Source organism: Melospiza georgiana, chromosome 1 (genome assembly GCF_028018845.1).
Source record: "Melospiza georgiana isolate bMelGeo1 chromosome 1, bMelGeo1.pri, whole genome shotgun sequence".
Lineage (NCBI taxonomy): Eukaryota > Metazoa > Chordata > Aves > Passeriformes > Passerellidae > Melospiza > Melospiza georgiana.
Window position 1 is genome coordinate 13,767,188 of NC_080430.1, and position 13,693 is coordinate 13,780,880.

The window sequence follows — 13,693 nt, forward strand, 5'->3', positions numbered from 1 at the left end:
CAATAAACAGCTGCCCTGTCTGGCCTTAGCTTTGCCACAATTTCTCAATGCAGCACAGGGTCAGCTTCAAGTGATCTACTGAATTCTCATTTATCAGCAGAAGTCCTCAGAGTTCAGGGTGCTCAGTCTGTATTGGCAGGGCCTGCAGGCTGCCTGAGGGATGCAGAGAGCAGCTCTGTAGGGACTGGAGACACTGAAAGTTGTATTTTGGTGCCCCAGCTGGACTATTCTTTCGATGCCTGCACATACTCCAAAATCAGGGCAGAATTTGTGTAGAATTTGTGTCAGAAGCAGTGTGGGACTATGCTTCAGCTAACCTGGTGTCCAGGCTCTAGTGGGCTGAATCCCAGGTTCTACACAACAAGAATATTACTGATGGATACCAGTGAGCATGTCAACAGAAATAAACAACCTAAATGTTTTGCTTAAGCCTTTGCTTTCAATTTGTAGCAAAGCTTCTCAGGAGATAAAGTGTGCTGAGCCAAGTTGTTTCTGGAAATGATCCTTGTAGGAATATTTCAGGAACTTCATGTAAAAATAAAGCAACTGTTTGGATGTTTTAATCAACCCCTGACTCCTTCTCCCCCATACTATTTTTAGGATTTTTGCTGAAGTACAAAGGGCTGAGTAAATAGGGAATGCAAGACTGTTGTTCTAAGGGGTTGTCAATATTTCTGTGTAAAAGTCATGGAATATATTTCTCAGATAAAGGTAATTTGGAAAAAAATATTTCCTATTTATCTGCACATTCTAAAATCTATTGCCATAAGCTCTGAAAATTAGGATTGATTTATTCTAAATCGAAGTAGCTCTGTGTTTCATGTAACTCCAGCCCATGAGGTGGATTGTTACCACGTCTGTCTGTCTATATCACAAAAAAAAGGTCTACATTTGTACCATTCCTTAAAATCAGGTCACCTTGTGAATTTCACAGAGGTTGGCAGTCCATGGGATCAGTTCTGAGTGATTGCTGGGAGACCAAAGTGGGGCTGCAATGCAAATCCTGAGCTTTTATCAGTCATTCCAAGATTAGATCCCATCAAGATACCGAGATGTACATGAAAGTCTCTGGTGAACCTGGACAAACAGGTGTCTGTCAGTGCATCACAACTGGTAAACTGTGTTACAGATATTCCTAATTTATGTTTCAGAGAAATGCTTCAGAAAGAGGCTTGCTGAAGAAGAAAACAGCTTGGATTTCTTAGCCAGTGCACACAAGATGTTCATCTGCCTACCTTTGAATATCTCCACTAGACCTCCAAAGATAGCACAGAGCTTTAAAGATTGTGCCAGAAAGAAGGAGCTCATTGCACTGTATATTGTCTGTCAGAAGCAAGAATCACTCACACTGACTCAGAGAAACGAGCAGGAGGAGTGGGTGTCTAAGTGGGTGTTTAATTTGTCAGGACAAGTGGGGTTCTGAAAGCATCTTATCCTGGCTTCTCTTAAAAAGAAAATAAAATTGCCTATCTTCAGTGCAAGGAAAAGGCAAGTCATCACAGGGGAAAATGCAGAATTCTATTCTGCTAGGTCAAAATCTCCTATTTCCATTGTTGTTATTTCTTTTCTAAAGGTAACATTTTCAGTGCCAGAAAATGCTGTGGTGCCTAAAATCTCACTGGCAAAATAGATGTTACTCACATAGGAAAGCCAGAAAGGAAGGAAATTACTTCTGATTGCTGAGCCCAAATCCCCCATCGTTCTTGAGAGCACCATATGTAAACCTCAGTTTCTAACAACAAGCTCAAATGCCCCATCATCCTCACTCAGTAAATTGTCCATCAGTGAAAGCTTTTCAGAGCTAATCCAGTGCTCAGCACAAAGTGTTACCTGCAGACACTGAACTGGAGACAGCTCTCCACCTCTGGCATTCCCACAGCAGTGGGAGCAGCTCAGGATTATGAAAGTGTTCTCAGATTAGCACTGGGTGTGCACTGCCATGAATAAATTCCAGCTGTGGAGGTGCCTGGGACCTCCTGCCTGCCAAACCAAATGGAAGGAAACAGACAGTACAGTGGGAGGAATCAGCAGCCAGTGAAGCAGATTGTGACTGCAATCTATCCACACGGACACTGGATAATTTTAACATAGAGATGCAGTTGGTACATTCTGATCAGATTTCTGCCTTGGTGAACTCATCTTTCAGAGCTGCCATTTCTGGGTACCACAGGCCAAGAGTTCATGCTAAGAGTGAGCAGGGACCATCTAATCTGCAGAACATTTCAGCAACTCAATTACAGTGTAAGACATTCTGCTGTAAAATTACTTCTCTGTCAGTGGAGTACATCAGGCTATTAAAAGCAGATCAAAAGACAGAAATTAAAGAACAGCCTTTTGAACTACTCCACTGTCCTATTTTTTGAGATATATTTCTTTATAGTCCTAAAATACTACAAGCAGTAACAATTTATCTGTTCTCCATTGTAATCAGGACATTACAATAATATAATGCCCAATTAATATGCTCTTTAAGGATTTATTTCAGAAAGCTAATTGAAATAATGATGTATCATTTAAGGGCAGATAATAACTTGAAAGAATACATTGAGGATGTCTCTACACTGCTAACTTCAGATTCAATACTTATTCTGGGCTGAACTGAGATATTCATGGAGAACAACTGCTGCTGACAGGAAATTATACATTCCCTAGACACCTGTCTACAGTGTCTTTCACAAGACAAGAGAGAGTCACAGCTTTCTGTTATGCTGCTGAGACTAAATCAAAGTGACCCAACCTAAAAAGTGCAAGAAGAGGATAAAGTGATTATAACTGACTGAAACTTGGCTTCTAAACTAGTTTGGCTTTGACTATGGTATTCAAAAATATATTACAAAACACAACAAAAAAATTGAAAAAATATTTGCTTAGAGAAAAATGTAAATATATTTTAGTTAGAGGCAACAAAATTGATGCTTTTTTCTTTCAATCATGCTCATACTGCAGAAACTTCCAGTGATACTTGATTTTGCAGCATGGAAAACATGAAAATTCTGTGCCTCCAAAGCCTACTACATACTTATTTAGCCAGAGAATTGCTATTGAAATGCAATTGAAGATACTAATTTGATAATTTTCCAATAAAAATTTTATTTCTTACGTGAAAATTATTTTATCCTAGATTTTCTGATCAGTTCCAACTCTTATTTCCAGGGAGCTCAATTCTATCTGTATAATCTCATGGTCAGCACCACATGAGGCTGGATGAGAAGAAATATATATCTCTTCTGTATTTTTCCATAAAGCCACCTAAGGGTGCAAGTGACACCTGCACTCTGAGCACAAGGCAAAGGTCCCTGAGGGCAGTTTGAGGAGAATTGTGCTTCCAACCCATCTTTGAAATGCTTTTCTGAAGCAGATAGGTTAAGAAATTATTTAAGATACATCATTAAACATAATAACCGTTTGTAATGTTTTTCTGAGTATGCAATATTTTCTGGAAGGACTTACAACACCAATACATGACTTTAAAAGACTAAATATTTGTTTTAAGAGCAGAAAGCCTTGCTGCTTCCTTGGTTCGCATCTATCAGTTCTTTTCACACTCTAAGACATCCAGGCATGTCTACAGCACCTCCACATTCAGTGATATTGAATACAAGGGGAAATTACAGCTGATCTCTGTTTTTTCAAGCAGATTTTTTTTTTTTTTTTTGCTGTTTTCTCCTCCCCACTGTGGATGTCCCTCCCAACCATCACTTTTAATTTCATCGAGGTCTAGAAGTTCACAACAGTTCAAACTTCCTTTACACTTCTTCCCTTGCTGACAAATCAGCTGACCTTGCTGTATGTGACTTGGAGAAATAGCAGTAAAAGGTCCTGAGTCATTGCCCTAGGAGCAGGTTGTTGATGCCATAGGTTTCTATTCACTCCCCAGGGAAAATTCCACACCAAATCTTTCTCTTTTAATATGCAGTTTTTTATAAACACATTAAGTGCTTGTTACACTGACTGAATTATGTTTCAATGGAGCCACAAGTCCCAAAATCAGCCAGGTTTGCAGAGGTGCAGCACAACCCAAAGGCCACAGTCTCTGCAGACAAACAATGACATACACTAATTTCACTTTCCATTTCAAACACAAAGAGGATCTTTCCAATTTCAAACGAGACTCTTCAGTCATTAAAAAATGTCTAACCAGAGAGAAAAAACCCAAAGTGTGTCCAGCCATAATGCATTTATTATTTTTCCTACCTCATTTATTATTTCTCACGCTGTGGGATATATGCAATAGACTGAATCCACATTTGCTCCTTGCATTCCTTTTCACATCTCAGAAGAAGCAATGAATCATAAAAGGTTTCATTGTTGCAATGGTTTGTCATGGCACGTGTAATCAGCACAGACCCCATTAAAGAGGCTTTGGAGGACGAGAAGTTTAAATATTTAATGTTTTTCTGCCTATGATAAGTTTAATAATTAATGCTGCTTCTACCCTGGAAATGACAAATCACACAACAAGCATGCACAGTAACAGAAACAAACAGAGCTAATGGAGAGGAAAACCTTACTTAGAAGGTAGTGATTAAAAATGCCCACAGCCTACCTCAGGATCCCAAAGTACTCTGTTCCTGACCAAAGAGCAGCTCTGTCTACCTATCAAGCCACCTGATTTTGGGGCAATGCAGAAGAGAAGGGATAATTGCTAGTCTTTACCTTGTACATGTGAGAAATAATACACAGGTGAGATGAGCCTGTCTTGCAGACTCCTATGCACTCATAGGAGAGAAAAGGCAGACTGTGAAAGCTGTTGTCCCTTCATGCCCTGCACATGGGAGCCAGCCCTTGAGTTATTACAGAAATTTGTTACTTGGCAGCCCAGGAGCAAGGCTGGACCTGTGCCTGCTCCAAACTGCATCAAAGCACCAAGCAGGATCTACAAACACCAGTTCCTGACACCCTCAGAATAATTTGTTTTATAAGACACTACTGGCAGCACGTTTCTCTGGGTACATGCTCCTCCACATCCACTCCCACTGGTGATCTGCAGGTAAGTGCAACCTCCAAACCCCACTGACTTGTAGCTAAAGGAAAATTCATCTCATGCACTGCTGTGCTCTGGTGCTGGACCACGCTTATGCAAATGCGACAGAATTAACACTGAAGGAGGGCACAAAGTGTAATTGTAATAAAATCTTCTGTGATTCACTCAATTTAGACATGTTTTCAAACTATTAGCATTATGAGTCTGTCAGACAAAGAGGGTGAGCACTTTGATATAGACATTGTCACTGCATCCTTCTTTCAGGGTAGAAACCATTTTCCCTAAACCCAGGTCTGAGATAATCACATTGTGGGAGAAATAGGTGTATCTAGAAAGTGACTCATCTTACCTTTAGAGACCCCTAAAGCAGGTCAGGTGACTCATTCCCACCTCCTGAAACGGAGAGCCTGTGTGCCTATTTGAGGCTGAGATGTAACACCTGCAGAGGTGTCAGTGCAGCAGAGCAGGAGCATTGCTGCTCAGTCCCTGTCAGCTGCTGGGAAATTCCCAAGCACAGAACCATGCCCAGCAGCTGATGTGGATGCAGCCACTCTGTTTTGGAGGTTGATGTAGCTCGTAGAATGGTTTGGGTTGGAAGGGACATTAAAGATCATTTAGTTCTACCACCCCTACCATAGGCAGAGACACTTTCCACAAAACCAGAGTGCTCCAAGCTGCATCCAAGCTGACCTTGAACACCTCCAGGTGTGGGACATCCAGGTCATCCACAGCTTCTCTAGGCAAATTCTTCCACTGCCTCACCGCCATCAAGCAAAAAAAATTTTTCTTTGCATCTAATCTAAACCTACCCTACTTCAGTTTGAAGCAATTTCTCCTCGTCCTATCACTACAGGCACTTGTAGAAAGTCCCTCTCTGGCTTTTCTTTGGGCTCCTCTAGGTACTGGAAGGTGTTATAGTTGAAAATCTCAAGCATGGTCAGACTGCAGTTGGTATCAGTGTCAGAGAAAGGAACTACCCCAGCACTGCTACCTGGGAGAGGGGTATTGCCTTCAAGCAATCGGATCCAGGGGTTTTAACAAATTAACACTTTGCTACAAAACAATTGTTTTTATTTTATTCACTGTCTAGTCATCTTCTTGAATATCCTGTTTTTAAGTGGGCTTTGAGAATTTAGTATGAGATAAATTAGGCTTCTGAGAGTAGACAACCCATCTTTGCTAAGCTCAATCTTTTGCCATAAAACTAGGTTAGAGTAAACAAGTGTTCACACATACTCCTGGAAAACCAGGTCAGTCACATCAGTGACAGTTCACAGCCTTTTTAAACCATCTACATGCAGAAAACCATAAAAATGTCCCATTTTTTAAAGAACATGTCCCTTAATGTTCAAACCCTTACACTCTTATTCAAAGTTTTTCTTCTTCTCTAATGGAGTCAAGTGTCTCTGCAGCATGACCACAGCCAAGGGATTCAGCTGAAACTCCCTGAAGCCTCTTCAGTGATGCAATGATTTGCCTCTCAAGGTCACAGCACAGTGCTCACGCTGGCTTCTATACCCATTCAGACTTTTTTGACCTCAGGCAGCTAGAGCTGCTGTAATTCGATTGCTCATCAGGGCTTTTTAGCTCAGCTGAAGGGTAGAACCCTAAAAGCTTGCCCTGAACAACAGAGGAAGAAACCCCAATGGGAGACTCCATCTGAGGTCTCAAAGGCAGGGCAGAATCTTTAATGAAGTCTTGCTGCAGTCTGGGTCTCACTTGGCTGCAGGGAGTTCCTTGGTGGTCGCTGGCACACAAGGGCTCTTCAGTGCTCTGCTGCTCAGCAGCAAGGTCTCCTGGCACACAGCAATTATTGCTGCTGAGGTTAGTGCTGGCACTTTGCTGGGGGACACCTCCAGGATGAAGAACAGCCTCTTCTTCCTCCTCGGGGAGAGGTGAGCAGGAGCCATCACTGGTGTGGCAGCTGTTTGCTGCTGGGCCATCCCTGCTTTGAGGGGGAGAGGAGCTGCTGTGCTGGGCTGGGGGAAGGTGTATCCTGCACTCCTGCTCTGTGCAGAGGTTTGCCAGCTGCTTGTTCTCCTGGTTCCTTGCTGTCGTTCTCCGGAGGGCGCAGATGAGATCAGCAAGGCTGAGCAGGAAGGACAGACTGCTGACCCCCCAGATGAAAATCATCATGATGGATTTCTCAGTGGGCCTGGAGATGTAGCAGTCAACTGTGCTCGTGCAAGGTGAGTGGTGGCACGAAAAGCGGTCAGGAACAAAAAATCCAAAAAGGAAATATTGCACAGCAGCAAAGGCAACCTCAAGTAGGGTCCTGACAAAAAGATGAACAGTGTACGCCCCTGAAAAATTAAGGACACTTAGGTTGTCTGCACCACAATCTGCTCTATTGACAACTGCACTCCTACAGAGCTGCTTCACATCTTTGGGGCTTGACAAACCCTTGTTGCTCTGGCACCCATGCAGCAGACAGTGCCTGCTGACCATGTGCACAGCCACCTTGTGCAGCACATAAATGCTGAACGCAGCATAGGGCAGCAGGACAGACACAGTCTGAACGAGCCAGAACCTGAAGTGAGACACGGGGGAGAACAAGTCGTAGCAAACGTTGGAGCACCCTGGCTGCAGGGTGTTGCACACAAAGCGCTCCTGCTCATCCTGGTACAGGGGGTACCCTGCTAACACCACCACTGCCAGGCGCAGCAGGACCATCAGCACCAGCCAGAGCTTCCCTAAGGAGAAGGAAAGGTGAGAAAGGGTCAGATCCTGTGAAAGAGGGCAGGTCATGCAGTGGTGCTCTTTCTATACATGAGGCATTTGAGGAAATAATCTCTCCTTTTTTTTTTCTTTTTTTTGACTGGGACAGAAAATCCAGTGAAAATGTGTATTTTCTGACATATTCCATAATCTGCATGTAGACTTTACAATGTTGGAGTTAAACATACAAAAAGCCATGCCAACAGAAACTTAATGAAAACACTCCAATAAAAAGAAATCAAAACTGACTAAACAATCCATTTCATTCACAGTTCTTCCTTGTTGAGCTCCTGCACCTGAATTTTGCCCTATTTCAACAATCCAGTTCAGGTAACACAGCATGAGACTCATCTAGACAAAACACATTGCTCCATGACATAATATTTGTTCTTGGTTTTGGCCATGACATTGCATGTCAAGTTTACTTTGGCCAACAAAATCTCTGCAGTGTTTAGAATGGTATTTACTAGCAAGCTATTAATTAGTTATTATTTTTATTATTAGCAAATTTATGCGAAGTGTTCTATAAAAGTACATTTGTGCATCCCAGACATTTCTCTCTGCTGCCTCTTTGGTTGCCCCATCTTGGCCATGGTTTCTGACCTTTGGTCACCTCTGTGAGCAGATTTTCTCCAATCAGACAAAGTTCCCTTCTCTCAAACCACTCTATGATTCTATGAAATTCTAAAACTTTTTCCTGGGCAGGATAGGAAGGCTTGAAGATATAACATTCTGTTGTCAAAAGTTAAAAAAGCATTCTGTACAAACACATATTCAACATCTGAAGTTCAGTTTAGCATTTGAATTTCTCACATTTCCTTTTGAATCCCATCACCAATTCCCTATATAGTTTTGGAAAAGTAATTTAATTTAATAATCCCCTACCAAAAAAAAAAAAAAAAAAAAAAAAAAAAAAAAAAAAAAAAAAAGAGGAAAAAGCCTGTTTGAAAACAAAAGAGGGGGGAGAAAAAACAACATTAAAAAATTATAAGATTAATTCTGTTTTAATTATTGCTAAGACAGGAATTGTAAACACAGGCAGAGAAAGAGCAAGATTCAGTGTTCAGTGACTAAAGAAGTATATTATACAGAATTAATGGCTGAGAAATGTACTGCAAAGCTCAGGTCATTAATAGTGAATGCACATCTTATATGCACACAAGGTTTTGTGTGCAATCTGTGAAATAGCACCAATACACATTGTAAAGGCTTTAAAAAATGTCACAAAGGATTTTTCTGTAAACTATAAAACTATTTACGGGCAGTGCCTTGGAGATTTTTCTTCTATATTTCCCATAAAGCTATTTCCCAGTAGTTGGTATGAATTTGAAATATTCAAATATTTCCATAACATTGTGTGATACCTATTATTGTACTGAACATACACTTCAAGTGCCCTCTGAAAACCATTTGTGGCCAGCCAGCAGACAGATTACGGGTTGGAACAGTAAAACTGCACTCTGAAGTGAAAAACCTGAAGAATATCTAAGGCTGATGAGAGATCATCAGAGAAACTGCTGCTCCTGGCAAAATAATATATTATCCAACCATAAATAAATTGAGGCTTTTCCATTTTATCTTTAACCACCTGGGTTGTGGTGGTGGTTTTGCTGTTTCCAGCTGCCTGTGTTTGCTGGCAGCCTGTACTGTTACTCACTTTTTGACAGTGGGTCAATAGGAAACACCAGCTCTACAGAATCTGTCATCTTTAGCAAACCATGTTTCATCCTTTGGTAGCATTTCTTTCCCTGTGAGGACCTCAAAGTGTTTGAAGCTCATTAGTTAATTAGGCTCAAAACACTACATGCTATTTCACTATCAATTTTTAATTTGAACATGTACAATGGGGAGTACTGCTTAAGAAAAATCAATGGCTCCTTAGGAAGTAGTTTAGTGTGACATACATTTGAGAGATAACCCCTCCATGCATCCCTGTCCCTAAAGACCCAATCCTGATTTAACACACAAGAACAAACCTCTCCAGCAGCCCTGCTGGGGCTCAGCTGGATGCTCCCTGCAGTGCACAGCATAAACCACAGCAACTGCTGAAGGCAAAGATCTTTAAAGGGCCCTTGAAAGTTTTCCTCTGGCTCACACTTTGTTCAAAGTAGCCCATGAAAGAGGAACAGAATCTTCTTTAAATTACACAGGTGAAAAATAAACAGCAAACAGCTAAGGAAAAGACAATTTTTCTTGGATTTGCTTTTTTTTTTTCTTGGATTTGCTTTTTTTTTCTTTCTTGGATTTGTTTTTTTTTTTTTTTTTTTTAAATGCATGATTTCTATTTGTTTACAAAAATAAAGAATGAAAAGCAATAATTAACCCCAATGGTAGTAACCACAAACTTCCTCCTGTAAAAGAGAGTGGTTCTTCTGTCCTCTTCTTTAAGTTTTTTAATTTGTTACTAAACTATTGCATGCATTCTACCATTCACTTTAGGTGGTACAAGAAGCAATCAGCATTACTTCTGTGTGGTTTTACCATGATCCCTTCTCTCAGCTGACAGGGAGCCCTGTCATCAAGACCCAAATGTGAAAACCTTGCAAGAATATTTTATGCAATGTTCAGGAAAAACCTATCAAAGAAAGAGAAGCAATCTGTTAACAAGAAAATAAATACATTAATCTGTTCTATCAGGTATCAAGGAAAGAACTCACTGTACAGATCACAGAACCACAGCCTGAAATTAAAATTGATCATCAGTAGGGCACTTGGGTGGCTTCAGGATTTGAAGCAGCCAAAGAAAGAGGAGAGCTCTTTTAAAATACTTACCTACAATAGTCACATTATAGTTGAGTGTGACTATCAAAAATCCCAGTGAGTCCCAGTGCTCCATGTTTGAACTGGCTCAAAACACTTCCAGCTCCTGATGTCCTAACAGTTTTGTCATTTCCAAAGGAGATTAGACCTAGACAGAGAAAAAAGGGGGTAGAAAAAGGGAAGAAAAAGTAAAAAAGGAAGACATTTTTGCTGCGGGTCAAAGGCAGAAATCAGGAACTCAGCCAAAACAATGGGTTGATGAAGGATTATTTTGATGATTTGAACAGGACTGTTGGTTTTGAATGTTGATCTTCTTCAGGCTTTAACACATTGCCTTACAAAAGCTCTAGCTTGTCACATCCAATTGCTCCCACCTCTGTGTGGATCCTCTGTCCAGGCAACTGCAAGTAGACAAGCAACAACAGGAGTGATCTCTGCCATTGTAGACTATTCTTACCCTCCCAGGCATACCAGCCTCCTGGCATTGCTGAGATACTTCAGTGCTGAAAGACAGGGAGAGAGGAGAAAATAGCATAGAGCAGGAAATAACAGAGACCTCTCTGTCTCCCCACAAGAATTGCAGATGGATTAGAGAAACAAAGGGGATAGAAAAGGATGAGCATCCCTGGTTTTTGAAAGGCAGCTTTAGTTCAGGTCACTGGAAGCTATTCCATTGAAATTTCCCAAAACTACTTGGTTTTTAAATCAAAATCTCCTTGACAGAACACCATGGCCCTGTCAATCACAGCCACCCCAAACTCTCCTCTGTGTGCTGAGCCAGCCAGCAGGCTGAGCCTCCCTGCAGGCAAGAGGAAAAACAGGGGAAGCTTTAAAAAATAAAAATCCTAAGCGTGGGGCTGCTTTTCAAGATGCTGCAAGTCACTAATTTTTAATTTATATCAATGCTTTTGGCTGAAACTGCTTGGTACTTCACTCAAACTGCTTGGAGATCACTCAAAGATCTTAAGGGTGATTGACCATCATTCTCACACCCAGCAGCCTCTCAGCAGTGGTGGAGGGAGCTCCCACTTGGAGCAGAAGACCCATGGGCTCAGCAAGATGCAACTGCACAGCGTGTCCTGGACATTGTGCCACTGTGCTGCACACCAGGAAAAAGCAGGGGTGAAAATCAGACTCTCAGATTTTTGTTCCTTGCCTCACTCTTCATCCAGGTTACCCTGGGGAAAATAATTTACCATCATCTTCCAGCCACTGTTCCACCAGATTTGTGATGTTGCTCTGTCCTTTTTAACCTGGGCTGTGGCAAGGATGAACATACCGTGAAAACGCAGTCAGGAAATAGGAACAATCCCTGCAACGGCAGCTGAAGGAGTCTGTGTGTGATGTAGCAGGGAGAAAAGTGATTTCCTGACTCCTGTGGGGTGCCAACAGCCCAGGCACAGCTGGGCACTGCAGCCCTGCTTGTGTGCCTCGACCCAGGACTGCTCTGGGGAGCTCAGAGGGAGCTGCATGGAGATCCTCCATGACCTGGGGGCACTGCAGGGCTGGGCCCAGTGACTGAGCACATCTTACCTGGGTAAAAGGTAAAACTGATAGTTTCATCAAGTAAAAAATACCTGCACAAAGACTTTCTCCCCAGCTCCCTGCTCACAGGCTTTGCAATGCCTTGGCAGAACACACTGAGCACCCTCTCTGCAGTAAGCACCATCCTAAGGAAACCCTAACAGTGAGGTTTGAAAAGATGGCCCTTCAAACCCCTTTGTCTGTTATCTGTGTAAAAAGATTTTTAATTGCAGTAGAAAACACAGAAATGTTATTGGTTTCAGAATTGAAACGTTGAAATATTTGCCAAACTGCCATTGCTTCTCATACCAAGTTTTATTTATGGTTTGTGATGATGATTTTAGTTTCATTTACTTACACATACACAGATTTTCTTTTTCTTTTTTTTTTTTTTTCAACCAGAGATGTGTGTATGTGTGAGAAGTAAGGGAAGGAAGGAAAGCTGGAGAAAGTCAATAGAGAAAAGATGCAAATAGCCAAGATATGAATTATGCTGAGGTCTGAAGGTATTCCTGGTTAAACACCCTTTGTCAAAAATAAAGTCAGGAATGCCAAGACGGTGGCAGGATATGAATGCTCAGCAGCTGCATCCACACAATAGGCTATAAATTGTCTCTGTCAATATTGTTGGTTAAAATATCCTTGCTTGTGGTTGCTGTGAGACCTCTACCATTTGTGGAAGAGGGATAACAGCTAGGAATTTAAGCCCCCAGATTGTTGCCTGAGGAACTATACCAGGCAACAACATCTGATCCCTCAGCATGGATGCACTGAGATAGGATGGCCTTTTTTTTCCAAAAGAAAGCAGGCACCCTCCTGTCACAGTGCAGCTTAGCTCAGGTCAGAAAGCTTGAATTACATTTTAGCTTTTTCAGACATCTTTAGCGTTTTTTAATTTTAGCTTTTCTAACAGCTCATATCTCACTTGAATCCACTGCCTCTCCTTTCTGTGGTGTGCCCTCTTCCCAAGCCTCTGCCATCAGTCCCCACTGGCTCCAGTCTGTGGTGGTTGTTATAAAATGTTTGGTCTCCACAGACCCACATTGCTGAGCAAAGGGATGAGGAAACAAAAACCCATCTTTCAGGGCAGGGTTCCCACCTGAAGGTTTTCCACATCATAGCTGAACATATTCACCACACAATCCCCCTTGTTTATTATTTATCTTTAGCTGTTTCCTATATTCCCTGTTCCCTGTAAGGACTATGACAAAATAGGGAGAGCAGATTGCAGACAGGGCCCCAGCTCTGCAGTGCCACCCGTGGGTTTGGCACCATTTCCCACACCAGAGGATGAGCACAGACTCCACCCACACTCCAGCTCTAGAACCCCACAAACAACTCCTCCCAACCTAAAAAACTCTCAAATCTGTGAACTTGCACTGCATTCTAGTAAAAACAAAAGGCAGGTAGAAAAAACTGACATGGTATTGGGTAAAGTTAAACTTGGAAACCCAGCAGTACCTCATCACATCTCGTTTTAGGAAGGGCCCTAAAAGCCACTGGAAAACTTTCAGAGACAAACAGTGAAACATGAGAAGACACACTTTAATCTATTTTAAAATTTACAACTGCTGTCAACATTTATAACCCCTTATCATAGGTCTAGGGCTCGATCCTGCAAAAATACACAGATTCCATCACTGTGAGAGACCCACTGAAACATTTTGAACTACTGAAACTGCACCTCCCTGCAGTGTGGACCTGTGC

General features: G+C 41.8%; 1 protein-coding gene across 1 annotated transcript; it reads right to left on the bottom strand.

The window, feature by feature from the left end:
• Positions 1 to 6,496: 6,496 nt before the first annotated feature.
• On the bottom strand, positions 6,497 to 10,538 carry GJD4 (gap junction protein delta 4). The gene is made up of 2 exons (XM_058039273.1): positions 10,475 to 10,538; positions 6,497 to 7,677 (listed from the first exon to the last, which is right to left on the bottom strand). Exons 1-2 carry the CDS (start codon positions 10,536 to 10,538, stop codon positions 6,497 to 6,499), a joined length of 1,245 nt encoding a protein of 414 aa, XP_057895256.1.
• Between the last annotated feature and the right edge of the window lie 3,155 nt (positions 10,539 to 13,693).